This window comes from Brienomyrus brachyistius, chromosome 4 (genome assembly GCF_023856365.1).
Source record: "Brienomyrus brachyistius isolate T26 chromosome 4, BBRACH_0.4, whole genome shotgun sequence".
NCBI classification, from domain to species: domain Eukaryota; kingdom Metazoa; phylum Chordata; class Actinopteri; order Osteoglossiformes; family Mormyridae; genus Brienomyrus; species Brienomyrus brachyistius.
In genome coordinates this window covers 24,799,524-24,827,338 of record NC_064536.1, presented here as the reverse complement: position 1 = coordinate 24,827,338, position 27,815 = coordinate 24,799,524, and the positions used below count along the sequence as shown (strand labels likewise).

At 45.7% G+C, this 27,815-nt stretch overlaps 1 protein-coding gene across 1 annotated transcript in view; it reads left to right on the top strand.

Moving 5' to 3' along the window:
* Positions 1 to 27,815, top strand: part of LOC125739860 (uncharacterized) — a 409,273-nt gene that overhangs the window by 242,599 nt on the left and 138,859 nt on the right. The window contains exon 11 of the mRNA XM_049010379.1: positions 16,529 to 16,560. Coding sequence (XP_048866336.1) covers positions 16,529 to 16,560 — 32 coding nt within the window. The remainder of the gene's footprint in view (positions 1 to 16,528; positions 16,561 to 27,815) is intronic.

The window sequence follows — 27,815 nt, the reverse complement described above, 5'->3', positions numbered from 1 at the left end:
AGCTATCTGAGATAGTGTCAGTCCACTGGTGATGTCGTCAGCTGGGTTAATATTGTTATCGACATTTCGCCATGACTGACAATCTGTCAGCTCCTGTATCTCCGCAATCCTAGTCCCTACAAATGCGTTAAAATGAAAGGATTCGAACTGATGCCAAGTAAGAATAGTCATAGAGTCCGTCCAGTAGCTGACGTCATGGATCCCTACAGTACGGTCCTTCTGTAGTACTGCCACTAACTCGGCTGCAGTCAGAGCTGCACAGAGCTCCAGTCTACAGATTGACTGCTGCCGCTTAGGTACAGCTCTGGACCTCCTGGCTAAGAAGGCAGACTTTTCTTGCTCCAGAGTTTCTAGACCAGGACCTTGTCTCGGGTGGTATATGGGACTATGAACCCAAGTGGGTCATACTGGCTGGTGAGGACTTGGTAAACCCCCCACATTGTGGGTTCAGCTCTCTCTGTCTGGCTATATTCATATCCCAAGGTGTCTGATTAGCACTGCCAGCGTAACCTGAGGATGTGCTGCTGTGGGTCAGAGCTTGGCTGCATGAGCCAGACCTTAGTACTCTTTGCTTTGGGCTCTAGACTGAGATTTTGGGTGACCTCTGGGTAGTTACAAGCCCATTTGCGTTAGCTAAATCCTCCCACAGGTAGAAGGCGTTGCAACTTACTGAGGGGTTCAAGATTCAAGACTTTTATTGTCATTGTTCAGTTGCCTGGACAACAAAATTAACTGACAGACCACAAAGATGCAAGTGACAGAGACTTTACAAGATTAATAAATAAATAGATAAATAAATAAATAAATAAATAAATAACACAACAGTTAAAATAGCAGCTGTTAAAATGACTATATGGAGCAGATCTACACATACTCCCTCCCACTCACCTACCCACATACACTTACGATCACCGTATGTTCCCAGAGATAGCAATAATGGGGAGGAACGATGTCATGGGTCTGATGCATTTATAGTTCTGACGCATTTAAGGCAGTTTGATGAATAGGTGATGGTTTGGATGTCAATGGTCTTTTATAATCGCCCTAGCTTTAGAGAGACATCTAGAGCTGGCAATGGAATCTAAGGAGGGGAGTGGGCAGCCACTCACCTTCTCTTCTGTACTATTGACTCTCTGGAGTCTCTTCTTGTCGGTACCTGTACAACCAGCATACCACACGGGGATGGCGTGCATCAGCACACTCTCGATTGTGGCTCAGGAGAAGGACACCAGCAGATCGGTCTGCAGCCTATTCCATCTCAGGACCCTCAGGAAATGGAGGCGCTGCTGGGCTTTCTTCTCTAGGGCGGTTGTGTTTGTAGTCCATGACAGGTCCTTGGAGATGTAAGTCCCGTGGAACTTCAAGGAGGACACCTTCTCCACGCAATCACCTTTTATGTAGAGGGGAGGGGGATCAGCTTTTGCCTTACGGACGTCCATGACCACTTCCTTGGTTTACCTAGTGTTGAGGGTTAGGTTCTTGTAGTCACACCATTCTGTCAGACGCTGGACCTCATCTCTATAGGCGGTGTCATCATCGTTAGTGATGAGCCTAACCAGGGTGGTGTCATCTGCGAATTTGATAATGGTGCTGTAAGAGTGCATGAGGATGCAGGCGCTGGTGTAGATGGTGAACAACAGACGGCTCAGCACACATCCTTGTGGTGAGCCAGTGCTGAGTGGCAGGGTGGATGATCTCCGATCACGAACTTTGACATATTGTTGCCGGTCAGTAAGAAAGTTCTTGTTCCATGCACATGTAGCGGGGCGGGGGGGGGGGGGGCGGTCCATGTTAACCAGCTTGGCTATAAGGATGTCCGGGATGATGGCATTAAGAGCTGAATTAAAATCGACAAAGAGCATCCTTACTGAAGTCCTAGGATTCTCTAGATGTTGCAGAGCAGAGTGGAGGCCAATGGAAATCTCGGTGGACCTGTCTGCCTTATAGGCAAACTGATGGGGGTCAAAGCCAGGTGGGAGGCAGTCCTTTATGTGCTTTAGAACCAGCTTCTCAAAACACTTTGCAACCACAGGTGTCAGTGCAATGGGTCTGTAGTCATTGAGGCTACTGACAGTGGAGGACTTGGGGACTGTAACTATTATTGCAGATTTCAGGCAGTGAGGGACACTGGCTTGTGACAGGGATACGTTAAAAAGTGTGGTGAACACTGGAGACAACTGGTCAGCGCAGACTTTGAGCACTCTCCCAGGTATTCCGTCAGGGCCAACAGCTTTCCTCTGATTTACTGCTCTGAATATATTACGGACCTGATATTCTTGAAGGGTGAGTGTGTCTGGGCTGAGCTCAGAGGACGCAATGGGCAGGGCAGTTTGCATGGAAGGAGTATCTACTGTACAATTCTCCCAAAGCGAGCAAAGAAGTGGTTTAATTCCTCTGCTAATGAAATGTCCATGTTTCCCATAATGTCCCGCTGCCTTTGTAATTAGTAATTTGTTTCAGCCCCTCCCATACCTTTCTGGGGTTATTGTCTGAGAGGTCATTCGATAGTGTACTTGAATAGGCCCATTTTGCTTCTCTGATGCCTTTTTTAAGGTCTGCTCTTGCTCTCCTGTACATATCCTGGTCCCCAGATTTATAAGCAGAATTACGTGCTTTTAACAGTGCCTGAACCTTACCCGTCATCCAGGGTTTACGGTTGGGGTAGACCCGTGACCCACGTTTCCATGGTGACAGTGTCCGTGCAATGCGTGATGTAACCCAGCACTGCAGAGGTATAAGTCTCTAGGTCATCATGTTCAAAAACACTCCACTCTGTAAGGGCGAAACAGTCCTGCAGCTGAGCCAGAGCTACATCAGACAAGGTGTTAATAGTCTTGGATTCCCATCCTAAAAAAACCCACTCTGAATCCCTCAGACACTTGCAGCTACCGACCAGTATCACTTCTTTCCTTCCTTTCAAAAATCCTCGAACGTACAGTCTACAACCAGCTTTCTCTCTATCTTTCTCAGAACAACCTCCAGGATCCTAATCAGTCTGGCTTTAAAGCAGCTCACTCTACAGAGACTGCCCTCTTAGCAGTCACTGAGAAGCTACATGCTGCCAGATCAGCCAAACTGTCATCTGTCCTCTTCCTTCTTGACCTATCAGCAGCATTTGACACGGTCAACCACAAAACTCTCCTATCCATCCTTAGGAGTCTTGGCATTGGTGGCCTGGCCTGGCGCTGGCTGGCTTCCTACCTAGAAGGCCGAACATACCAAGTGACATGGAATGGATCCACATCTACTCCACGTTGTCTTTCCACTGGTGTCCCTCAGGGCTCGGTTCTTGGCCCTCTCCTATTCTCCCTCTACACTAAATCTCTTGGCGAAGTCATATCCTCACATGGCTTCTCCTACCACTGCTATGCCGATGACACTCAACTCATCCTCTCCTTCCCTCCCTCAGACACTCATGTCTCCACTAAGATCTCTACATGCTTGGCAGACATCTCATCTTGGATGACCACTCACCAGCTAAAACTCAACACTAGTAAAACTGAGCTGCTTTACATCCCGGCTGACTCATCCCCCCTCCAGGACCTTGCGATCTCTTTTGAAAACTCCCTGATCCGTCCTTCGGCTTCTGCTAGAAACCTTGGAGTTACCATAGATGATCGGTTGTCATTTTCCTCACATATCGCCAGTCTTTCTCGCTCTTGTCGGTTTCTCCTCTTTAACATCAGGAGGATACGTCCATTTCTTTCCACTCAGGCTACCCAGATACTCATCCAGTCCCTCGTCATCTCACGCCTTGACTACTGTAACTCGCTTCTAGCGGGTTTACCACTGAGCACCATCCGTCCCCTCCAACTGATTCAGAATGCAGCTGCTCGTCTTGTTTTCAACCTTCCCAAGTTCTCCCACACCACTCCTTTGCTGCGCTCCCTTCCCTGGCTTCCTGTAGCTGCACGCATCAGATTCAAAACACTGATGCTCGCATACAAAGCCAAAAATTCTCTGGCACCATCCTACCTAAAGGACCTCATCACACCCCGCTCTGCACCACGATCTCTCCGATCCTCCAGCACTGCTCGACTGGTCCCACCTCCCCTCAAGGCACAAGGAAGACACGCATCTCGGCTCTTCTCTGTCCTGGCACCTAACTGGTGGAATGAACTCCCCCTAGATGTCCGAACAGCTGAATCCTTGACTGTCTTCAAGCGACGACTCAAAACTTTCCTTTTTCAGAAATACCTGACGTAGAACTTCTATATTCTTACTCGATTCTTTTTCTGGTGTGTGTTTAAAAAATAAATAAATAAATAAATAAATAAATAAATTCTGCACTACTCAATGGAGTTCTCAGAGATAGTATTCATAGCTTGGGTCCTTATTGAGCTAGCATCGGAAATTCATTGCAGAGTCTCAAAGCACTTATGTAAGTCGCTCTGGCTAAGGGCGTCTGCCAAATCCTGTAAATGTAATGTAAATGTAAAATGTTGGTGATGGGCTTTGTCTTTTTTTTGAGTGGTATGTATGCCGGGACAGGAAGCAGGGAGAGGTGATCAGACATACCCAGATGGGGGAGGGGAACAGATCTGTAGGCTCGCTTGATATTTGTGTATACATGGTCCAAGGTGTTATTCCCTCTCGTGGGGCATTTCACGTTGAACAGATTTAGGCAGCACAGTGCTTAAGCATGCTTTTTTAAAATCCCCTACGATGATGTGTACTCCCTCTGGATATGTCCGCTGCTGTTCAGAAATTGAATCATGCAGATAGGCAAGGGCGGAGCTAACAATAGCATCCGGAGGTATATAAACAGCGGTTATTAACACTACAGGCAGTTCCCTAGGCAAGTAAAATGGTCTGCACACAACAGACATTGCCTCTATGTCCGGGGAGCAGACTGTGGTGATGATCTTAGTGTTTGTGCACCAGTTGTTATGTGTGTAAATGCACAAACCTCCACCTCTGCTTTTTCCGGCTGCAGCCTTCATGTCGCTGCAGTGCATTGTGCGGTCTGCTAGCTGCATCGAGGCGTCGGGAATTTCCTCTCGTAGCCACGTCTCCGTGACGACCAAGCCACAGCAATCGCGGACGAGTGGATGTCCGGTTAGTAGGAGGTTCAGTTCGTCGATTTTGTTGACGATCGACCGTGCGTTGGTCAGAAAGATGCTGGGAAGCGGAGGATTAGAAGGCTGCTTCTTTGGCCTGACTAACACGCCTGACCCGCAGCCCCGCTTTTGTTTTCGTTCCTTCCGCCGCCTCCGTCGCTTGGCGGAACGATAACAATCCACGGAGCGCCCGATGATCTCGCTATCTCCGGGGGGATGTTGTTGAGCCTCGGATAATGATTGGTAACAGGAATCTGGCTGTTATATCCCATGTTCCTTAGCCTCCATGGGTGTAGCTAAGATCTGAACGCAGTTGTCTACATAAAAACAGTGTTCAAGTGAGGAGCGTCAATCTACTCCCGACTGACTTTGCTCCATCACATGCTTATAATACACGAAGGTGGTGTAGCACGGACTGCAGGCAGTCCCAAAGTGCAGAAACTGTTGCTGATAAACATCAGGTAGGTTTACCATGTTCAGATTGTGTCACAGGAAGCTGAGATGGGGCTGGTCCTCCTTAAGCATTCACAGCTGGAGAAACATGCTCTTTTCATCACCACTAATGGCTACTTTGCACTCCTGGAAACGGAGGAGGAATCAAAACAGCAAAGCATCAAGTGACGGCCAAAGATATTCATTTAGGCTCATTCCCCTGTAGGTGAAAGAGCAATAAAAGACAAGTCTGTTCTTGCCGTTATGCTAAACTAACTGGCGTGGGATGTTCCACCCAGGACTGCCCTCAGCGGTGGCTGGTGGAACCTTACACACATAGCCAGCTTCAACTAATTTAGTGATTTTCCTACAATAATCTGTAGCTGTATCAGAGCCTCTAGCTAGATGCTTCTCAGCTCCTCTAAGGTGAGCAGGAATAGCTTCCATATTGACTGCTAAAGGAGGAAAACTGGTTTTCCACTGAAGTCGAGTCTCATATCGGTCAACGCCTTTAACTGAAACTTTAACTGTACAATCCTCGAGTCTCTTAACTGCCTCAGTCTCCTGTCTGTACTGTGTGATGAGCCTTGTTTCCATTTTTCTCTGTCAGTATCTTTATTCTGTGATTTTGCTAGTGAATTCCACCTGTGTCCTATTTAAAGTGTCTGTTCTAATTTATTGATTGTTTTGTGTATTCACAACTGCCTTTTGTTAGCACTCGTTATCTGTGTATTTTAGTGCCTGCTTGTGTTCTTTTCTCTGAGTAGGTTATTGTGTTGGAATGTTAGATGGTACCGTGTGGTGCAGTATGAGTTCCCTACCTTGTTCCTGCTCCTTGTTCCTGTGTTGCTTTGTTCCTAGATCTTATTTCCTTGTCATTCCTTGTAGTTAGTCATTGTTTTCCCTATTTTGCTTTTTGACCCCTTGTGGTCCTTTCCTTTGTAGTTTTACCAGTGCTTTAGTTTCTGTAATAACCCCCCCCCCCCATGTCTCAGAGCTGCCAGTGGATTGTCACCTTCTTTTTCTGCCTGCACTATGCCTCGCTTCCTTAACACCAGCTGTCATCCAGGATATCATGCATGTCTAGGATATTCTGTGTCTCCATAGTCACGGGTAACTTTACCTACGGTGCCTTAATGTATCTCCTAAAGTTAGCTCTCAGATCATATGGCAGCTTAACCAGTAATGTGGAGACATGAGACCCACAACTCAACTCTGTCAGACCCTCTTGACCAAGCTGATTTGACATTCCTATGAGTGTCCGTACAGTCAATGAAAACTTGCTGAACCCTCTAAGATCTCTGGATCTAATGTTAGGCCCATCTACCAGCATAACAATATGCTGTAAGGCTGTGGTTGTCCATACAGTTCGATGAGGGCTCTCATTGTGTCACTGTATGGGTACTGGCTGTTACTCTAAGAATCAGCTATGAGTAAGTTAAAATAAAAATATTTCGGTACCACTTTACAATAAGGCAACCCTTATAAAGGGGTTATGAATGGTTTATAAGCGGGTTATAAATTAAGTTGTAACACTTCATAAATCATTAATAGACAATTATAAACAAGTTATACTACAGTTTTCTATTTATTAATGAGTCAGTACCATTTCTAAGTGGCAAAGGGGAGCCTTATTGTAAAGTGGTACCAATATTTCGTATTACACTGTAGTAACAAGCACACGGGCACATTACCACAAAACCAGGCCATCTTCTTAACACTCGAACATGTTAAACTTACTTAAACTTACTAATGAAAGCATTTCACTACTAGTACCAACCAAAAAGCTTTTTGCTCTACTGTGGTGAAAGGATGCAAACCTTGCACCACGAACGTTGTCACAGCCGGTGGCAGCTTCACCCTCTGCTCATCACATTTCGCTGCCTGGAAAGCTACCATGAACGGGTTTCGTTTTTCCGGGCGTGACGCGATTGCTGCCTCAGAGGAGTTATCACTGCCACCCTGCATCTCATCTTCCAAAATGGATGAAACAAATGTATACATAATCCGTTTGTTTCTGAAAACATGCCTGTGGGTTAACCCTATTGTCACTCCCATACCGGCCCTCTGTCACCTGTCCGAGTGGCTTGAATATGAGGTAAGGATACAGGGATATGTAGGGATGGGAATTGTTAACATTTTTCAACTGTTGTTGAATAGGGCAATTTGCTGAGACAATAGTGTCTATGCGGGTGGCCCAGTGGCCCAGTAGATGGTGCTGTTGCTTCACACCTCCATGTTTGAATCTCACTAATGCTGTCTTTATGGAGTTTGCATGTTCTCTATAAGTTGTGTGTGTTTCCTTGTATTGTTCAAAGACATGTAGTCAGGCTAATTGGTGTCTCTAAAAAGGAATGTGAGTCTGTGTGCCCTGTGACTGACTGGTGTCCCATCCAGGATGTACTCCATCCCTGTGCCCTGATTGTTTTATGTGTCTGTATGACTGGAATAAAAGGTTTACTTTCATATCAGCATTACCCCTAAGGGAGACATCCCATAATACAGGTCCTGCTCTTTATCAAATACATGAGTGCCTGATCTACATGTTACACCTGGGAGCTGAACTAAAGCCTCTGGATTTGGCTAATTCTAGTTTATGATGAATCTTTGTAAAATGACAAATACACAGACTTTTCCCACAGACAGACACCAGAGATACAGCCATATGTTTTGTGTATATTCATTTAAATCCATATTTTAAAACTTGTTAATTTAGTAAAAATTTAGGTTTTATTGTCAGACGTTAAAGACTATTTCAGACATTTTTCTGCCATGTAGGGATTGTTACTAAAGCTTTGCAGAATGGGTTATTATAGATGGTTAATAATTACAGCAAAGGCCAGTGTTACAGTTGTACTCTGTATTAGTTAATCCAGGTCCATCATAAATTTATTATGATATATTAATGAAATATTTAATCTCAGTTTGACTGTGGGTGACATGGCATATGAACACTTTTGTCATAACCGTAATTTATTATTCTGTATCCAACCAGCCTATTAAATATTTTCAGAATTTTTATTTCAGTTTTAGAAAGGACTTTGACAAGGAGGAGAAAGGCAGAGTATATGACACTCTATGTAAATGTAAAAAATGAAAATGTCTGCCCTCTTGTGGTGAAACAATGTATAATAGTGAAATACGTCTCCTTGTTCCCCGCAGATATTTTTCTCCAAAGGATGGATGAATGAATGAATGACCGACCCAGACTGTAAAATGAAATCTGCTTTATATTCCGTAATCATGAATAAGCTGAACAGATAGTTGTTTATTGAATGAGCTGTTCATCAGGAAGTCAGTCCAAACCAGGCCCTGCCCCCCAGCCAACAGGCCGCCTAGAAGCTTACGGCTGGTCCAGTTAGACAGCACTAGGTGATCTGGGTGTTGGGGGCGCGGTGGGAGAGGGGTATGGTCACAACAGAGGGAGAAGTTCCCCCCAGGAAGTATACTCAGCAAAAAAAGAAATGTCCTCTGACTTTCAACTGTTTTTACTTTCAGTAAACTGAATGTAACATAAATGTATTTGTATAAACACTAAGAGTCAACAGCATAAGACATAAACTAAAAATGTTTCACAATGTGTCCCTGAATGAAGGGAGGCTCAAAATCAAAGGTACCAGTCAGTATGTGGTGTGGCCACCAGCTGCTTGAAGTACTGCAGTGCATCTCCTCCTCATGGACTGGACCAGATTTCTCAGTTCTTGCCGTGAGATGTTACCCCACTCTTCCACCAAGGCACCTGCAAGTTCCTGGACATTTCTGGGGGGAACGGCCCTAACCCTCACCCTGCGATCCAACAGGTCCCAGACGTGCTCAATGGGATTGAGATCTGGGCTCTTCGCTGGCCATGGCAGAACACTGACATTGCTGTCATGCAGAAACTCACGCACAGTACGAGCAGTATGGCTGGTGGTATTGTCCTGCTGGAGGATCATGTCCGGATGAGCATGCAGAAAGGGTACCACATGAAGGAGGAGGATGTCTTCCCTGTACCGCAAGGCATAGAGATTGCCTGCAATGACAACAAGCTCAGTCCGATGGTGATGTGAGCACTGATGGAGGGATTGTGTGTTCCTGGTGTGACTCGGGCAGTTGTTGTGGCCATCCTGTACCTGTCACGCAGGTGTGATATTCGGATGTACCGATCCTGTGCAGGTGTTGTTACACGTGGTCTTCCACTGCGAGGATCAGCTGTCCTTCCTGTCTCCCTGTAGTGCTGTCTTAGGCGTCTCACAGTGCGGACATGGCCCTTATTGCCCTAGCCACATCAGCAGTCCTCATGCCTCCCTGCAGCATGCCCAATGCACGTTCACGCAGATGAGCAGGGACCCTGGGCATTTTTCTTTGGGTGTTTTTCATAGTCGGTAGACAAGTCTCTTTAGTGTCCTGCGCTTTTAGAGCTGTGACCTTAAATGCCTACTTTCTGTAAGCTGTTAAGGTCTTAACGACCATTCCACAGGTGCATGTTAATTAATTGATTATGGTTAATTGCATGGAAAACATTGTTTAAACCCTTTACAATGACGATCTGTAAAGTTATTTGGATTTTTACAACATTATTGTTGAAATACACAGCCCTGAAAAAGGGACATTTCTTTTTTTGCTGAGTATAGAAGCAGAAGGTGAGGACAGCTCACTTAATTATCAGTCACTGTATCTCAGTGCTGCTATACTTTGTCTTTCTTGCAAGGGAAGTTTATTGTCTTGCCGACAGTTTCCTGCTGATGTAGAGCCCCAGTCACACATGCCACAGCCAGCCATTACTGTAAGTGATGATGTTGGTCAGGTGGGCTGTATGACGATAAAGTTTGTGGTCAGTTAGTGAGAAGGAGCCGACACCCCATGTAAACGGAACAGATGAGTGCAGAACCTGTATAAACCAAGCGGAGGGGAGAAAGTAGGTTTTTATTGGACTCCAGGAGTCCTGGTCACAGACAGAGACAGAGAAACAGTGAAAATATGGAGAATCCGGGAGGGAGTGTCAGTCTCCACAGACCTGAGGTCAGTAAGACCCAAATAAGTGTATTTTATCTGTGTTTTATCTGTAAGAATCTCTGTAATGAAACAACAGGCTGTGAACTTGGGCGTCTGTGTGTGATTGTGTCTGTTGGAAGCTGAGAGAAACACAAACAGCTCTCAGTCTGATAGGACTGCTGATAAGACCCAGGTGAAGAGAATCAATGTGCTCATTACCTGACTTTGCCCCCCCCCCCCCCAGGACACCCCCCACCCATGTCTTACAGAGACACTTTCCTATTACACCTCTTGTTTCCTACTGATCCACAGATATTAAAAGGACCTACTGAAGTGGTACTTAAACTGTATAAAACATAGTAAAGACTGAACCAAAGGCCTGAGGACAGACCCTCTGTATACAGCACAGTGTTTATACAGAGTCTCACCCTCACATGCTGTATGACGACATTTCTGCTGTTCAGAATAAGTGTCTGAGAATATTTTCTATATCATGCTAATGATTTAGGTGCTTTATGCTCATGCACAAGAGAAAAGTGAGGGAGTTAAGAACCTAGAGCTCTATGAGACAGTTTGTGCAAAAAGCTACGACTCCAGTAAAACAGAAAACAATTGATGAGGAACTGGCTAAAATGATTGCACGTGATTTCCAACCATAGTAATTCATTTCACTAATAATTTTACATTATTTCTGGTAATAAATTCATTTAAGCACCAAAAAAATTCTGAAGAGCCACTTGGGAGCCGAAAGAGCCGGAATTCTTTCTCTTTAAAAAGAGCCGGAATTCCCATCACTACTACTTGTTTGCATATTCACCACGTAACCACACTTGCGCATTAGAGCTAGTAGTGGAATGAGCTGCACACAAACACTGTTAAATCTGCTCTTACTACAGCGTCTGCAAACACCTTGCGCCTTCAGTAGCATCGTGGGTATGTAGTGTTATTTTATCTGCGAGCACCGATCCTTGTTTTGATGTTTGATACTGTAGCACTATATTTTTGGTTAAACATATATTTGCAGTAAAGAACAGAGTGATAAACTTATATTTGTATATTGCACTGTTTAGGTATGTACATGAAACGCAAACTCGCCTGTAAGTAAATGGTAGCGTTTTTGTACTTTCAGTTTTACATTTTCCCTGATCAGTAAACCTGTGTACAAAGGAACACGCTGTCTTCAGAGTCTTGATGTGGGAAAGAGTTAGCTGGCTGTCTAGTCATACAGGATGTGTAATGAGGGCAGCACAACAGTACAACCTCACATACTTGTCAGACAGCTTATATCTTGTTTTCATTTGGATCGTCAGCTCATGAGATGGATTATCAGTTTCCTCTGTAACAGAACTCAGACAGTAGTTATATATGGCTGAACATCTGAATCCATCTCTGCCTCCACTGGCTCACTGCAGAGTTGTGTACTTTCTCCTTTACTTTTTACTCTGCATACTGCTGATAACAGTGTCATCATGCCTCTTCACAGTTGGTCAGATCATTCGCATGAACCCATAATACAAGAATCTGTAGACTGGTGTGATAAATCCTTTCTGGATTGAAATGTGTTCAAATCAAAAGATATGATCCTCTCACTAAACCACATTCACATCCCGCAAAAGCAATTCAGGGCACTAATGTTAGAGTTGCCCAGACCTACAAATACTTGGGTACTGTGTTTGATAACAGACTGAGATTTAGTGACAATACAGAGATCACTGTGGAAAAGTCCAGCAGTGACTGTATTTCCTACATAAATTAAATCCCTTTGGAGTAGATCAAAGACTACAGACAATGTTTTATTCTTCTTTTATTGAAAGTATTTTAATGTTTTTATTTATTTGCTGGTTTAAATCTGTCAAATAGATAACAATCAACTACATGGCGTTGTTAACCTTTATTTGACAAACACATAGATCTCTAGTGCAGTTTAATTCTGAACAAGTCCTTAAAAGGCATGTAAGGTTATCAATGACCCCACCCATGTCCTATATGGTGACTTTCATATGTTGCCATCAGGAATGTGATTCAGACCCCATGTATGCAAAACAAATAGGAGGAAGTTTGGGTTTGTTCCAGAAGCCATCAGACTGGTGAACAGTAACAGTGTAGGTGATGGTCAGTGTAGCTTGTAAAGTTGCACTTTAACTAAACTTAATATCACATGCTTGTCTACATAACTATGTATGCATGTATTTTTATTTTAGTGAGGCTGCTTTTGAATTGAATTTTACAAACAGTTTTAAAGTTGTTAGTAGGGGCTTGGGCAGAGTAGTATTGTTTTTGAAAATACCGTATACCGTGGTATAATGTCTGGACAGTAAAAATGATCTGGACAGTAAAAATATAAAAAATAGATAAGCGGATACCTGCACATCTCCTGCAACAATTATTCTTCTTCTGCTATTTCTTGGTTGACCTCTGCTCTGTAAAAGTCAGGGCTGCCACGTACTGGAAACATCTAGTCAATCTCCGGCAGATAAAAAAAATAAATCTGGGCTACAGGCTCCTGATGATGAAATTTACGTCACCTCACCAGATCTTACGTCACCTGCAGAAAAGGAAAGTATGAATTGGCTTTCAGATTAGACCTGGTTGTATTTTATTCTGCAGCAGGTTTGGAGAAGTAATTAAGCTCTAGCTGGTAGAGACTGGGGGCAGCATGGGGGCTTCACACCTCCAGGCTTGTGGTTCCAGTATCTGGCCCAGCTCTCTGTGGGGAGTTTGCATGGTCTCCCTGTATCTGCACTGGTTTCCTATGAGCTCTCTGGTTTTATATTCAAGAATACATAGTCCAGGTGAATTGATTCCTGTAAAAGTGCCCATAGTGACTGTGTGTGAGTGTTTGCCCTGTGATAGACTGGCATCCTGTCCTGGGTGTTCCCCTGCCTTTGTGACAGACTGGCATCTTGTCCTGGGTGTTCCCCCGCCTTTGTGACAGACTGGCATCCTGTCCTGGGTGTTCCCCCGTCTTTGTGACAGACTGGCATCCTGTCCTGGGTATTCCCCTGTCTTTGTGACAGACTGGCATCCTGTCCTGGGTGTTTCCCTGTCTTTGTGACAGACTGGCATCCTGTCCTGGGTGTTCCCCTGCCTTTGTGACAGACTGGCATCCTATCCTGGGTGTTCCGCTGCCTTTGTGACAGACTGGCATCCTGTCCTGGGTGTTCCCCCGTCTTTTTGACAGACTGGCATCCTGTCCTGGGTGTTCCCCTGTCTTTGTGACAGACTGGCATCCTGTCTTGGGTGTTCCGCTGCCTTTGTGACAGACTGGCATCCTGTCCTGGGTGTTCCCCTGCCTTTGTGACAGACTGGCATCCTGTCCTGGGTGTTCCCCTGCCTTTATGACAGACTGGCATCCTGTCCTGGGTGTTCCCCTGTCTTTGTGACAGACTGGCATCCTGTCCTGGGTGTTCCCCCGTCTTTGTGACAGACTGGCATCTTGTCCTGGGTGTTCCCCTGCCTTTGTGACAGACTGGCATCCTGTCCTGGGTGTTCCCCCGTCTTTGTGACAGACTGGCATCCTGTCCTGGGTGTTCCCCCGTCTTTGTGACAGACTGGCATCCTGTCCTGGGTGTTCCCTTGCCTTTATGACAGACTGGCATCCTGTCCTGGGTGTTCCCCTGTCTTTGTGACAGACTGGCACCCTGTCCTGGGTGTTCCCCTGTCTTTGTGACAGACTGGCATCCTGTCCTGGGTGTTCCCTTGCCTTTGTGACAGACTGGCATCCTGTCCTGGGTGTTCCCCTGTCTTTGTGACAGACTGGAACCCTGTCCTGGGTGTTCCCCTGTCTTTGTGACAGACTGGCATCCTGTCCTGGGTGTTCCCTTGCCTTTGTGACAGACTGGCATCCTGTCCTGGGTGTTCCCTTGCCTTTGTGACAGACTGGCATCCTATCCTGGGTGTTCCCTTACCTTTGTGACAGACTGGCATCCTGTCCTGGGTGTTCCCCTGCATTTATGACAGACTGGCATCCTGTCCTGGGTGTTCCCCTGCCTTGTGCCCTGTGCTGCCTCAGATCAGCTCCATGCTCCCTGTACTGTACTGACCCTGTGTAAATGTGGAAGAAAGGACCTGGTTTGCTCTCTGGCCCTAAAACAGGGCAAATTCTGGACTAAAACACAATTCAGTCCAGTCGCCCCCCCATCCCTGGTCAGTAAATGATGAGGACCTTGGCTATGTGCCCCTGATGGGGATGATAGCTGTGTGACCCTCCCCTAGGACACACCTGCTTTGTTTTCCTGTGTCTTTCCCTTGTTTTTATGCAAAATGACAGTCTTGCTATTTCCTCACTGTCCTCTTAAACCCATCTCTCTGTGCCATGACTCCTGGTACAAGTGTTACACAAACTGATAATATATAATATTAACCAGAGATATTGTGATGCTGAAAATGTGAATTTAGTTGGTTGTTTTCCCCACAGGTGCTGACAGTGTGTCCTCAGTGAGATGGGTGTCTGTACAGAGAGGAGGATCTGTCACCATCCCATGTTTCTATGACAACATATATCAGCAACATGTGAAATACTGGTGCAGAGATTATTATTCTTCAGATTCATATACTCCCATAGTACGCAGTGACTCTCTACAGAAGAGCAATGAAGTGTCAATCAGAGATGATCCTGACCAGCGAGTCTTCAATGTGACCATGAACAATCTGACAGATGGGGACTCTGGTTACTACTGGTGTGGTGTGGAGATCAGCAGAGGTCCAGCTGTGAGAACACGGGTTTATCTGTCAGTCATTGGGGGTAAGATGTCTGTACTGCAGACTGTAGCCAATGAGATGCCCATGTCATTCAGGCAGAAAGGAAGGACATTAACACATAAATTCAAGTGAAAATATTTTAATATACAAGAGGCACCAAATTTTACGTTTGATCAGTACCATGAATGAGACCTGGGAGAAGTCACAGTGTCAGTTTAAATGGGCTACTTCAGGGTGTTAAATATGATAAGTAATATGCTAAGATGTGTCCTTTAGTGTAAATTGATTTTAAATAAATTTAATAGAAACAGATTAATATATAAATTAACATACAGCAAAGAAGCATCTGTTCAGCTCTGTTATTGATGTTTGGCCAATATATATAAATTTGAATAAGTGTATTCCAGCAAAGGAGGATTTTGTGAACTAATCTTAATCTAAATGATAAGTTAATAATTTATTGCATTTTTATTTTGGCAAATATAGTGGCAGGAAATTAATACAACAAATTTAAATAATCTACAGAATGACATAATATGACCTGCAGTGGGCTGGTACTGACCTTTTATTAATATGTGTATAAATGGTGTAAGAGGGAGTAAGAGTTAATCAGCTGGGTAATTTTCATACTGTCCCTGCAGGTGTGTCCACACTGAACACGGTGACTGTACAGAGAGGAGGATCTGTCACCATCCCATGTTCCTATGACAACATGTATCAACAACATGTGAAATACTGGTGTAAAGGGAGTGACTGGAGTTCATGTACTCCCATAGTACACAGTGACTCTCCACAGAAAAGCGGTGAAGTGTCGATCAGAGATGATCCTGACCAGCGAGTCTTCACTGTGACCATCAACAATCTGAAACCTGGGGACTCTGGTTACTACTGGTGTGGTGTTGAGATCAGCAGAGGTTCAGCTATGGGAACACGGGTTTACCTGTCAGTCACTGAGGGTAAGATGTCTGTACTGCAGACTGTAGCCAGTGAGATGCTCAGTATGTAACATGTCATTCAGACAGAAAGGAAGGACATTAACACGAATACAGGAGAAAATATTTTAATAAATAGTTGAAACCAAAAATTTACATAACCTTCAGAAAAAGACACAAAAACGTTTTTTTCTCACTGCCGGACATTTAATCAGAGTAAATCTGTTTTTAGGATCAGTTAGGATCAGCAATTTTTTTTGTATTTGTTAAATGTCAGAATAAAGAGAGAATTTTATTTTTTATCATTTTGTCCTTTGTTCACATGGGTATGAAATATATGTGTATAATATTAACATAACTGGCTCATATTCATGACTATTTTATTGTTATGTAAATATCACAGTGTTTGTTCCTAATCTGTGTGTTCAGGTTCCCCAGAGCTGTCAGTGGACAAACAGGAGGTGACGGGTGTGGAAGGAGACAGTGTCACTGTTCAGTGTCGCTATACAGACAGTTACAGTCAGAAGCGGTGGTGTAAGGACAGGCACTCCTGTGTATCAGGTTCTTGGGGTTTGGATGGGAGGCCTGTTCTGATCAAGGATGACAAAGTAAAGAAAGTCTTCAGTGTGACAATGATGGGACTGGAGAGGAAGGACACAGGCTGGTACTGGTGTGATACTGGAAAAGTGCAGATCCCAGTTCATATTACTGTCATTCTGAGAACTACAACCACAACCAGCACTGAAAGTAAGTATTAACCTAAAATCTGATTGTGAATCATTTATGCTTAAATTTGCTTAGATAAATACTAAATGAGCCCAACAGCCTTACTCATGAAGGGGGTCTGTGTGTTTTGCTGGATAAATTGGTGGTGGGGGGGTTGTTTTCCAGGGAATAACCAGGGCAGATCCAACCGCTGTCTGACACCCAATCAGCACAAGGCTCTATATTATACAGCTCTGGAAAAAATTAAGATATCACTCCTAAATTTTTAAACCGATCAGCTTCTTAAAATCCTGGTTTAATCCTGGATCTGCTGGCAGAAGGTTACACTGCGCAGCAGGCTGCTTCCAGGCTCAAAGTTACTAAGACAGCAGTAACAAGAACAAAACAAAGCAGGAGACACTGGGAACGACCAGAAACTACAGTATCCATGTAGAGGGTAGAAGCAGCTTTTTAATGCCAGAGACGACTGTCAACTTGTACAGCTGTGACTCATAAATCAGAGGATGACCTCATGTGACCTTAAAGAACATTAAATGGTGTGAAGTGCAAGGAATAAAGCAAGTAAGAGGCTTTTCATCATTGAGAAACAGGGAAGAGATAGGTTGGAGTTTACCAGAAAAAGTACATTATACAGAGACACTTTCCCAAAAACTGAGAAATAAGTGAAACCAAATGTAAAGAGGGGAGGAGAATTTAGATACTGGAGATGCAAGTTTATACATGCAGATGATCTCAGCAGGGAGCCGATTAGAACACATATGTGGATGTTAACCATGTTAACCACACTGACCTTGCTTGAGGTTTTTGAGGATCCACAATCATAACCTTAGTCCCATTCGCCAGGTTGGCTGCGTCCATCTGCCATTTCTGCCTGTTCTGGAGGGTTAGTAGGTCAAACCTGGTCTGGAGGGTTAGCAGGTCATCCCTGGTCTGGAGGGTTAGCAGGTCGTCCCTGATGAAGCTCCTCCAGAGCTGGTCAGCAAGTACCTGGCTCCATCTCCTTCGGCTGAGTCGCTCTGATGTGGGGTAGATCACCTGAGGAAGGGCTGAATTTGGCCGCCCCATCAGGAGAGTATTGGGTGAGATGGGATCAGGATCAGTTACATCCCAGGACACTTAATCCCTTCTTCCTTAGCTAGTACAGTCCACAGTATGTGGGCCTAAGGTGCTGTACAAGGCTGCCTTCACTGAGCAGGTGGAGCACTAGGTGGATTAATGCGGTAAGTGATTTTCTGGGCTGCCAGTTGCTCCTTTATAGAGGATCCTAAAGCATTAAGAGCCTCTCAGCTCAGTACTACAGTGGCTCCCTTAAACTTGGTGCCCTGGCTTCCCTCTCCATGCAGTACAGTTACATAATGACGAGGAATGAGTCTGTGTCAAGGCTAAGCATGACATCTAGGTACAACACTCTTGTAGTGAGACACTTATAAATGATTCCCCAGTGATTCTCCTGTCTCTTACCAGTCTTCACTAACACTGCATCCTGGGCTCTGCCATGGCATGTGTGTAGGCGGCTTCCTATCCTAATTAGGCTTGTGTCAAACTAAGGTGTGAGCTACACCAACCTACTGTTGATAGTCAGAGCTTCAAGAGAAGCGTACTCTTCAGGGAGACTCCAGCTCTACACGTCAGAGGAGTTTCAGTTCAGCTGCTCTAAAATCATCAGCCATGGGGCTGCAGCCCCTGCTGGCTGCCCTGTCAGACTGCTGAGCAACGGGTTTCACTGGGGCAGTGAAGGATTGGTAATGACCTTCAGCCACTGGAAAAAAAAAAACGTAATACTGTTCCACTCCATCCCAAACCAGTGTGGTGCTGAGGTAATCTGCTGTATCAGCATACGCTCCTTACCACTCTCTCTCTTTTTCATTAAATGCAGAACAAGGGATCACCTATTATGGTTTTTGTCACTTCCTCTTTGTAGTGCAGAGGTTAAATGTAGACTGACCGGATGATTTCAGAACTGACTGCAGTCTTCTTTTTGTCCACTATGTGGCAGCAGTATACAGGAATGGTCTTATTCTGTCTTGTGGCTGATGTGTGTATAAATTCATATACCTAGATAGCATAGAATTCTGCATCCAACTTTGTCTTATGGATTTAGGTTGGAGTGAATTATATATTAACAACAGTATGTCAGAATTATATTATACACGATTGTTACGATCCTCAGTCTAGGGTTGAGGACCGTCAGAAAGGTAAAGGGAAAGGAGAGGGGAAAACGAGACAACCAGGGCATGGGAAAAGGGAACACGGGAAACACAGGGATATTTTTTTTGTATTTTTTTATATTTATTCACAAACACTTTCACAAACAATAGGGTAACAGACTTTGGGAGTGACACCGCCAAAACAATAAACAAAACAGCACTACCGAACCCGTCCACGACTAAACTAATTCTAAACAAAACGAAAAAGATGAGAAAAGAAATGACACAGACTAAGCCTAACTCCCTAACCAAAACACAGAATAAGCCACTCGTACACAAAACAAAATAGCAGTCACTCCCTACGTACTTAACAGAAATGAACATACAGAACACACCAAAGCCGAAACACAGTAACCAAAGGGGCGAGGCAAAGAGAGTAGTCAGGAGGAAGGCAAGAGATCAAAAACCAGTCAAAACCGAAGGCAAAGGTACAGAAGGATAAGGCAAGAGACGAAAACCAGGAAACCAAAACTGTCACACACGAGTAATCCAAAAGAATGCAATCAAACCAACAACAAAAACCAACCAAGAGCAGAGCTGCTGCTACTCTCCCGCCACGGCTTTTTCAATCATAAAGGCGGGTGTAGCGTCGAAGCTCGGGGCGTGGCCAGGTCCGGGAGGCGGAATCGAAGGCAGCCGGACAACGATCAGGACAATCCCTCCCCAAACCTTACGGCACGTAAAACGATATTTTGACCAGAATGTTAATCAAAAAAATATTCAGATTTGCAGATATAGCCATGCGTAGTTAAAGGAACAGGAAATCTGACAGGAATGGATTCCTAAGAGAACTTTGTGACAGACTGGCATCCTGTCCTGGGTGTTTCCCTGCCTTGTGCCCTGTACTGCCTCAGATCAGCTCCACTGATTCTGTACTTGATACGCATGTGGAAGATGGATCACTAAGCTAAAATGCAGTTCAGTACTTACCGTATGCCATTCAAAAGTCAAAAATGACTGAATTTGATGTATTTACAATTACAGCCTTAGTGTTAAAGGGGTGTGGTCACCACAAAGTGATGATCCCATTCATTCTCCTCACTGTGCCTTTATTACCAGCGACTTAAGCTACTGGTTTTCCTCTCAGACCCTAAAACAGGGCTGCCCAAATGGCAAATTCTGGACTAAAACACAATTCAGTCCAGTCGCCCCCCCATCCCTGGTCAGTAAATGATGAGGACCTTGGCTATGTGCCCCTGATGGGGATGATAGCTGTGTGACCCTCCCCTAGGACACACCTGCTTTGTTTTCCAGTGTCTTTCCCTTGTTCTTATGGCAAAATGACAGTCTTGCTGTTTCACCTCCTCACTGTCCTCTTAAACCCATCTCTCTGTGCCATGACTCCTGGTACAAGTGTTACACAAACTGATAATATATAATATTAACCAGAGATACTGTGATGCTGAAAATGTGAATTCAGTTGGTTGTTTTCCCCACAGGTGCTGACAGTGTGTCCTCAGTGAGATGGGTGTCTGTACAGAGAGGAGGATCTGTCACCATCCCATGTTCCTATAAAGACCGTTATAAAGCACATGTGAAATACTGGTGCAGATGGGCTTATAGCCATCCATGTACTCCCATCGTACGCAGTGACTCTCCACAGATGAAGGATGAAGTGTCAATCAGAGATGATCCTAACCAGCGAGTCTTCAATGTGACTATGAACAATCTGACAGCTGTGGACTTTGGTTACTACTGGTGTGGTGTGGAGATCAGCAGAGGTCCAGATGTCGGAACATGGATCCAGCTGTCAGTCACTGAAGGTAAGATGTCTGTACTGCAGACTGTCGCCAATGAGATGCACAGTATGTAACATGTCATTGAGATTTAAAGGAAGGACATTAACACAAACACAGGAGAAAATATTTTAATATACAAGAGGAACCAAATTTTAGTTTTGATCAACACCACAAATGACACCTGGGAGAAATAACAATGAATGTGCTACTTCATGGGGTTTAATATGAGAAGTAATATTCTTTGGTTTAGTTTAAAGTGAATGTTAAATTCACAAAAGCATAAATATATAAATAAACTTGCACTGGGGCCCATAGGACAGCAAGGTCGCATGTTGGGCTGGTGCCCTCAGTGTAAATAGTGTAAATAGCTCTGTGTATTTACCATGTATTGTGTTGTGTGTCTGTTGTGAGTATGACTGGCAGACATCAGGAAACCCCATCTTTGTAGCCTTCCTGTGCTTATCTGTGACTCTGGTACCTGAACCACACTGGTGTCAGACCTGAGGATAAAGGTGACAGAGCTCAGCAGGGAGCAGCATGACGTGGGACACGGCCGATCGCAGTGAAGACCCCCCTAAAGCTGCCCCGGTACAGTGGGTAATGGCCCCTGGAACCCTCCCAAGTACCGGTCCGGCTGGTGGCACGGCCCAATCACTGGTCCCCCAAGATGGGGGCACCTGGTGATGCCACTGGAAGAGGAGGCACTGCGAGCTCTATTAAGCAGAGCCCCACCCCTACAGCTGATCTGCACCCATCGTGCGCATGGCATTGGGGGGGGGGGGGGCAGCTGAAAGTCACGCTGACAGGACAGTCGGTGGTACAAGAGGTCTGACTAGCCAGCACTGCTGACCCCTGTGTTATCAGACTGGACTTACTAGTACAGCTAGGGGCCACCATCTGCTTTGGGTACAGATGTGGGGGTCCTCCAGTATGAGAGCAGCGGCCAGGGATAGCAATGGGAGAAGAGAGGAGGAGAGCCGTCCACCCGGTGGGGGGAAAAGAGCTGCCCACAGCTCCTGAGGGAAAGTCTCCACCAGCCACATGACTGCAACTCCAGTCCAAACTGCGCTGAACGGCAGCACCACAGCAGGACCGTCTCCATAGACAGTGCAGGCTGTGCAGCAACTGTGGCAGTACAGCAATCAGCCCTGTTCACCCATCTGCATCTGCACCAACTGCTTCTGGTGAAACTACAAGTGTCTGAGCAGCAGATCCAAGAAATGGCAGACAGGAGTCATGAAGCCTTCCCACAGTCCATAAGCGGCACGGACCTTGTCACCAACAAGGATGGGTCATGTTAATTTTGCTTCAACTATCAACCATTGAATGAGGTGACAAGGAGGGAATCCTATGTGCTTCCATGCATCACTGGGTCAACATGGTTCAGCTCCTTAGACCTCCGGAGTGGCTACTGGCAGGTCGACCTGTCCCCAGTAAACCACCCCAAGACCGTGTTCACCATCGGTCACAGGCTATGACACTTCTGGTCAGTTTCATTCAGCCCCTGTAACAGCCTGGTCACCTTCGAGAGGCTAATGGAGGCTAATGTCGCAGCTCACCTGGACCTAATGCGTCATCAACACTGATGATCTACTGCTCCACGCCGCTGATTTTGCCCGGACATTGTGGAACTTAAAGACAGTGTTTGCAGGGACCCTCTGCGCAGGGTTGTGGCTGAACCCCCGGAAGTGCTCCCTCCTCCAGTGCATGATGCTCTTCCAGGGCCACATCATCAGAGGAAGGGCGTGGCCACCGACCCGCAGAAGACGGCCGCTGTGTGAGACTGGCCCCCTGCACAGACTGTAGCAGAGCTGCACAGCTTCCTGGGGTTAGTGTCATATTACCAACACTTTGTAAGGACTTCGCCAGCATGGCAAACACAATGCACCGTCTACAGAAAAGGGAAGTGGCTTTGCTTGGACAGATGCCTGAGCCGCGGCTTTTAACCAGCTCTGTGTGACGCTCACCGATGTTCCCATGCTAGAGTACCTGGACCCTCATCTCCTTTTCATTCTGGACACGGACACTAGCAACGAGGGGCTGGGTGCTGTGCAATCACAGGCAGGACCGTGAAGGGAGCTTCTATCTAGGCCGGCAAGAACTTCCGTCTGTACCTCAGTGGCCAGTGGTTCTGGTTGTAGAAAAACCACAAATCACTTGGGTGGCTCCTGAGTTTCTGACACTCAGAAGGACAGCTGGTCTGTTGGTTGGAGGTAATGGCAGAGTTTGACTTTGAGGTCCAACATCACCCTGGGAAGCTGCATGGAAACGTGGACACTCTGTCTCACTGACCCTGCAGCAGCTCACAGTGCAGGACAACCAGGCCACCACCAAGACTTCATTTGCCAGCAGATCATCACAGAGCAGCACAGCAGCCCCATGCTGGCCAGGGTGAGGGAGTAGCTAGACGAAGGAGGGTGACTGGGTTGGGAGGTGATATCAGCCTCTGGTCCAGAGAACAAGGCCTATCACACTCAGTGGGGCACCATGGAGGAACACGAGGGCCTGCTGGTAAGCCACAGGTGATCGCTGGACGGTGCAAGGGAGCAGCTGCTGGTGCCCCAGAGCCTGTGTAACCCAGTGTCTGGTTCTTTTGTTTAGGTAAAGTGTATATGATTAATCTGATTTGTATTGTGTTGGGGAGGATGCAGCAGATACTGAACTAGCAGCACAGAGGCTACAACGTGATTTTGAATTAATTAGTGGCTGGTCAGATAGCTAGTAGCTGAAATTTAACGTAGATAAATGTAAGGTAATCCATGCAGGGAGCAGAAATATAAAGTACAGACAATTTATGGGTTCCACTGATTATGAGAAAGACCTCAGTGTGTATGTTGATGTCTCCATGTCCCACTCTCACCAGTGTGGGGAAACAATTAAAAAGGCCAATAGCATGTTAGGTTACATCTCTTGGTGTGTGGAGTTTAAGTCAAGGGAGGTGATGCTACAATTATATAATTCCTTGGTACTGTAAGACCCCACCCAGATTATTGTGTGCAGGTTTTGTCACCATACCTTAAGAAGGACATTGCTGCCTTCGAAAGGGTGCAGCGTAGGGCTACAAGAATTATTCCTGGACTTAGAGGAATGCTTTATAATGAGAGGTTAGCTGAGCTGAATCTCTTCATGCTTGAGCAAAGGAGACTAAGGGGGGACATGATCCAGGTATATAAGATTCTAACAGGTCTGGATGCTGTTCAGCCAAATAGCTACTTCAGTATTAGCCATAGGTGGAAATTAGAATAATTTTAAAATGGATTTGAGAAAGCACTTCTTTACACGTCGTGTAGTTAGAGTATGGAATATTCTCCCTCTTAGTGTAGTGCAAGCATTACCTTTGGTTCCTTTTAATTAGAGCTGGATAAAATTTTATCAACTCTGATGTATTAGTTAAGTTCTCCCCAAACGAGCTTGATGGGCCGAATGGCCTCCTCTCATTTGTAAATTTCTTATGTACTGAGCTGACACACGCTCTATATCATTTGGGTTTTATATTCTTTTTATTGCTTGTTAAATATAATTTAATGAGTTATTCATTTAATATCTGCCAATGGGAGTAATCCCATGAATCCCCATGAAGGGCTGGGATCGACCCAGGAGATACGGGATACGAGGGAGAAGAGATAAGACTGCATGTCTTCCTTCCACACTCGCAGCAAGCTTACTGCTGAAGCTACTAAATTCCAGAGGACATCTGCGAGTAGAGAGAGAGCTATTCGATTCACGGTGGTGAAGGACCGAGTGCCTGACGAGTCATTTGCTCCGGTTCCAGGACGATCGAGAGAGCAGTCAGATCAGGCCTGCTGCAATTTTTCTTTAGTTTAATTATTTGCCAGCTTAGGTTTTTCAGTGGGCAATAATGGAGTGTGAACTATTGTAGCTACTGTTTACATTGTATATATTTTGTCGTCTTAATTTTAGAATTTATATAGTAAAGTTCTTAAATTTAACTTCATTGTATTATATTGCGTAGTTGTTAAATAAGGTGACGAAAGTATTTAGGGTGGGCATGTTAGCCCTGGGTTAGTTTTGAAGGGAACATATAGCCTACAGACAGACACCATAGTGAACTCAGGGCCCCCGTCAAGTGATTGTTAATTGGCGCCCAGCAAAAGGCCTGAAGGGGGCGCTACACCTGTGCTCTCTCATGCTGAGGTCAGTGCACGGAGCCGTCGGGGCCGGGCAGTACGGCGTAAAGAAGATGCTGAGGAAGCTGTGGCAGCGCTTCACCTGGCCGGCTGCCAGCAGGAAGCCCAGATGTTCCTGCATTGCTGTGCTGCATGTGCGGCTCAGAGGGGTCCTAGCTGGCAGTGCCAGTCTGCCCTCCAGCTGTACCTAGGGGAGCATGTGGGGGTCGATGTCCTGGGCCCCTTTCCCCACACTGAGGCTGGGAATCACTACATTCTTGTGGTCATGGACTACTTCACAAAGTGGGCTGAGGGTCACATGGTTCCAGAGCAGAGTGTGACCTGACCACCATGGCAGAAAACAGCTCTAGGAGCTTTGGGGCTTCAGAGCAGCTGTACGGCATCCAGGGGAGAAACTTCAAGGTGCTGGTGTTCTATGAGGTCAGCTGGCTACTAGGGAGCTGGCTGCTGAAGACCCCTGCCCCCCCTCCCCACACACACACCCCCATCAGCAGAGTGACAGGCTGGTGAAGAGACTGAATCGCATCTCAGCTCCCCAGCAGACAATCCTCATTGGTGAGCACCAGCATGATTGGGACACTCACCTTCCCCTGGTTCTGTGGACTTATCATGCAAGCAGTACAGGAGAGCACTGGCTGTGCCCCTGCTTCCCGCATGTATTGCTTTAGGCTGTGGACCCAGGTAGAGCTGGTGTTTGCCTCACCCCCTGGGCCGGAGCTGCCGGAGACACCAGGACTGGATTATCTGCTCCAGCTCCAGGACCATGTGCGGACCGTGCATGAGCTGGCCAGGTAACATCAGGACATGGTCAGAGACAGACAGAGGTGAGCCTATGACATCCACTGCTGGGGACAGGTCTCCCAGCCTGGGGACTCTGGGTGTACTGGCCCATCAGGAAAAAGGGGTGGTTGCCCAAGCTGGACAGCCACTGGAGGGACCCCCAGGAGGTCCTGAAGTGAATCTATGAACCAGGACTGTCATGTTGCATTGAGACCAGCTTGCTCCATACCAACCCTTGGCCCACTTGGAGAAACCATCAGCAGGACCTGGGATGAGTTTCCCAGCAGCTGGAACTGAGGAGGACGGTGGGGAACCTGGGGCCCAGTGGCCACAGAGGGCTCAGTGCTGTCTGGAGCACTGCCAGGACTTTGGGGGGGGTACCAGGTTGGGTCCCCCCCAGAAGGGGGGCAGTGTAGCACTGGGGATTCCTGTCGGGCAGGGCAGTGGCGTACTGGACCGGTGCCAGCAGTGTAAATAGTGTGGATGATGTAAATAGCTCTGTGTATTTACCATGTATTGTGTTGTTATTGTGCCACATGTTAATGTCAGGTATAGTATTAATGTTAATTGTTGTAATTATCATTGTTTGGGCCACCATGTGTAGTGAGAGTAGCTGGGACCCTCAGCACAGTGGCCAGTGTCTGTGTGCTGTGAGTATATATGGCATAAATCAGTACCTGTCTGTGACTCTTTATTATCACTGGGATCACCATGTCTGGTATCTGTGCCGCAAAATTATAATATTCTGCTAAATGAAGTACTGCAACCTACAGTGGACTGACTTTTTATTAATGTGTATAAATGGTGTAAGAGGGAGTGAGAGTTAATCAGCTGGTGTGGTGTGGAGATCAGCAGAGGTTCAGCTGTGGGAACATGGGTTTACCTGTCAGTCACTGAGGGTAAGATGTCTGTACTGCAGACTGTAGCCAATGAGATGCACAGTATATAACATGTCATTCAGGCAGAAGGAAAGGACATTAACACAAACACAAGAGAAAATATTTTAATAAATAGTTGAAACCAGAAGTTTACAAACACTTCAGAAAAAGACACAAAAACTTATTTTTCTCACTGACGGACATTTAATCAGAGTAAATCTGTTTTAGGTCAGTTAGGTTCAGCAATTTTATTTTTTATCCTTTTGTCCTTTGCTTCAGATTCATATGGGTATGAAATATATGGGTATAATATTAACATATCTGGCTCATATTCATGACTATTTTATTGTTATGTAAATATCACAGTGTTCCTTCCTAATCTGTGTTCAGGTTCCCCAGGGCTGTCAGTGGACAAACAGGAGGTGACGGGTGTGGAAGGAGACAGTGTCACTGTTCAGTGTCACTCTAACTACTATTACAGTCTGTCATGGTGTAGGATGGGGGGCTCCTGTGTGTCAAGGTCTTCGGGTTTGGATGGGAGGCCTGTCCTGATCAGGCATGACAAAGTAAAGAAAGTCTTCAGTGTGACAATGAGGGGACTGGAGAGGAAGGACACAGGCTGGTACTGGTGTGATGATGATGGATACTGGCAGATCCCAGTTCATATTACTGTCAGTCTGAGAACTGCAACCACAACCAGCACTAATGGTAAGTAACTACCTAAAATCTGGCTGTGAATCTTTTATGCTTAAGTCTGCATAGGTAAATGCTAAATGAGCCCAACAGTGTCACTCGTGAAGGGGGTGTGTGTATTCTGTGTATTCTGTGTACCACGCTCTGCACCATGAATTCTGTGTATTCTGTGTACCACGCTCTGCACCACGATCTCTCCGATCCTCCAGCACTGCTCGACTGGTCCCTCCTCCCCTCAAGGCACAAGGAAGACACGCATCTCGGCTCTTCTCTGTCCTGGCACCTAATTGGTGGAATGAACTCCCCCTAGATGTCCGAACAGCTGAATCCTTGACTGTCTTCAAGCGACGACTCAAAACATTTCTTTTTCAGAAATACTTGACGTAGAACTTCTATATTCTTTCTCGACTCTTATTCTGGTGTGTTTAAAAAAAAAAAAAAAATAATAAAAAAAAAAAAAAAATTCTGCACTACTCAATGGAGTTCTCAGAGATAGTATTCATAGCTTGGGTCCTTATTGAGCTAGCATCGGAAATTCATTGCAG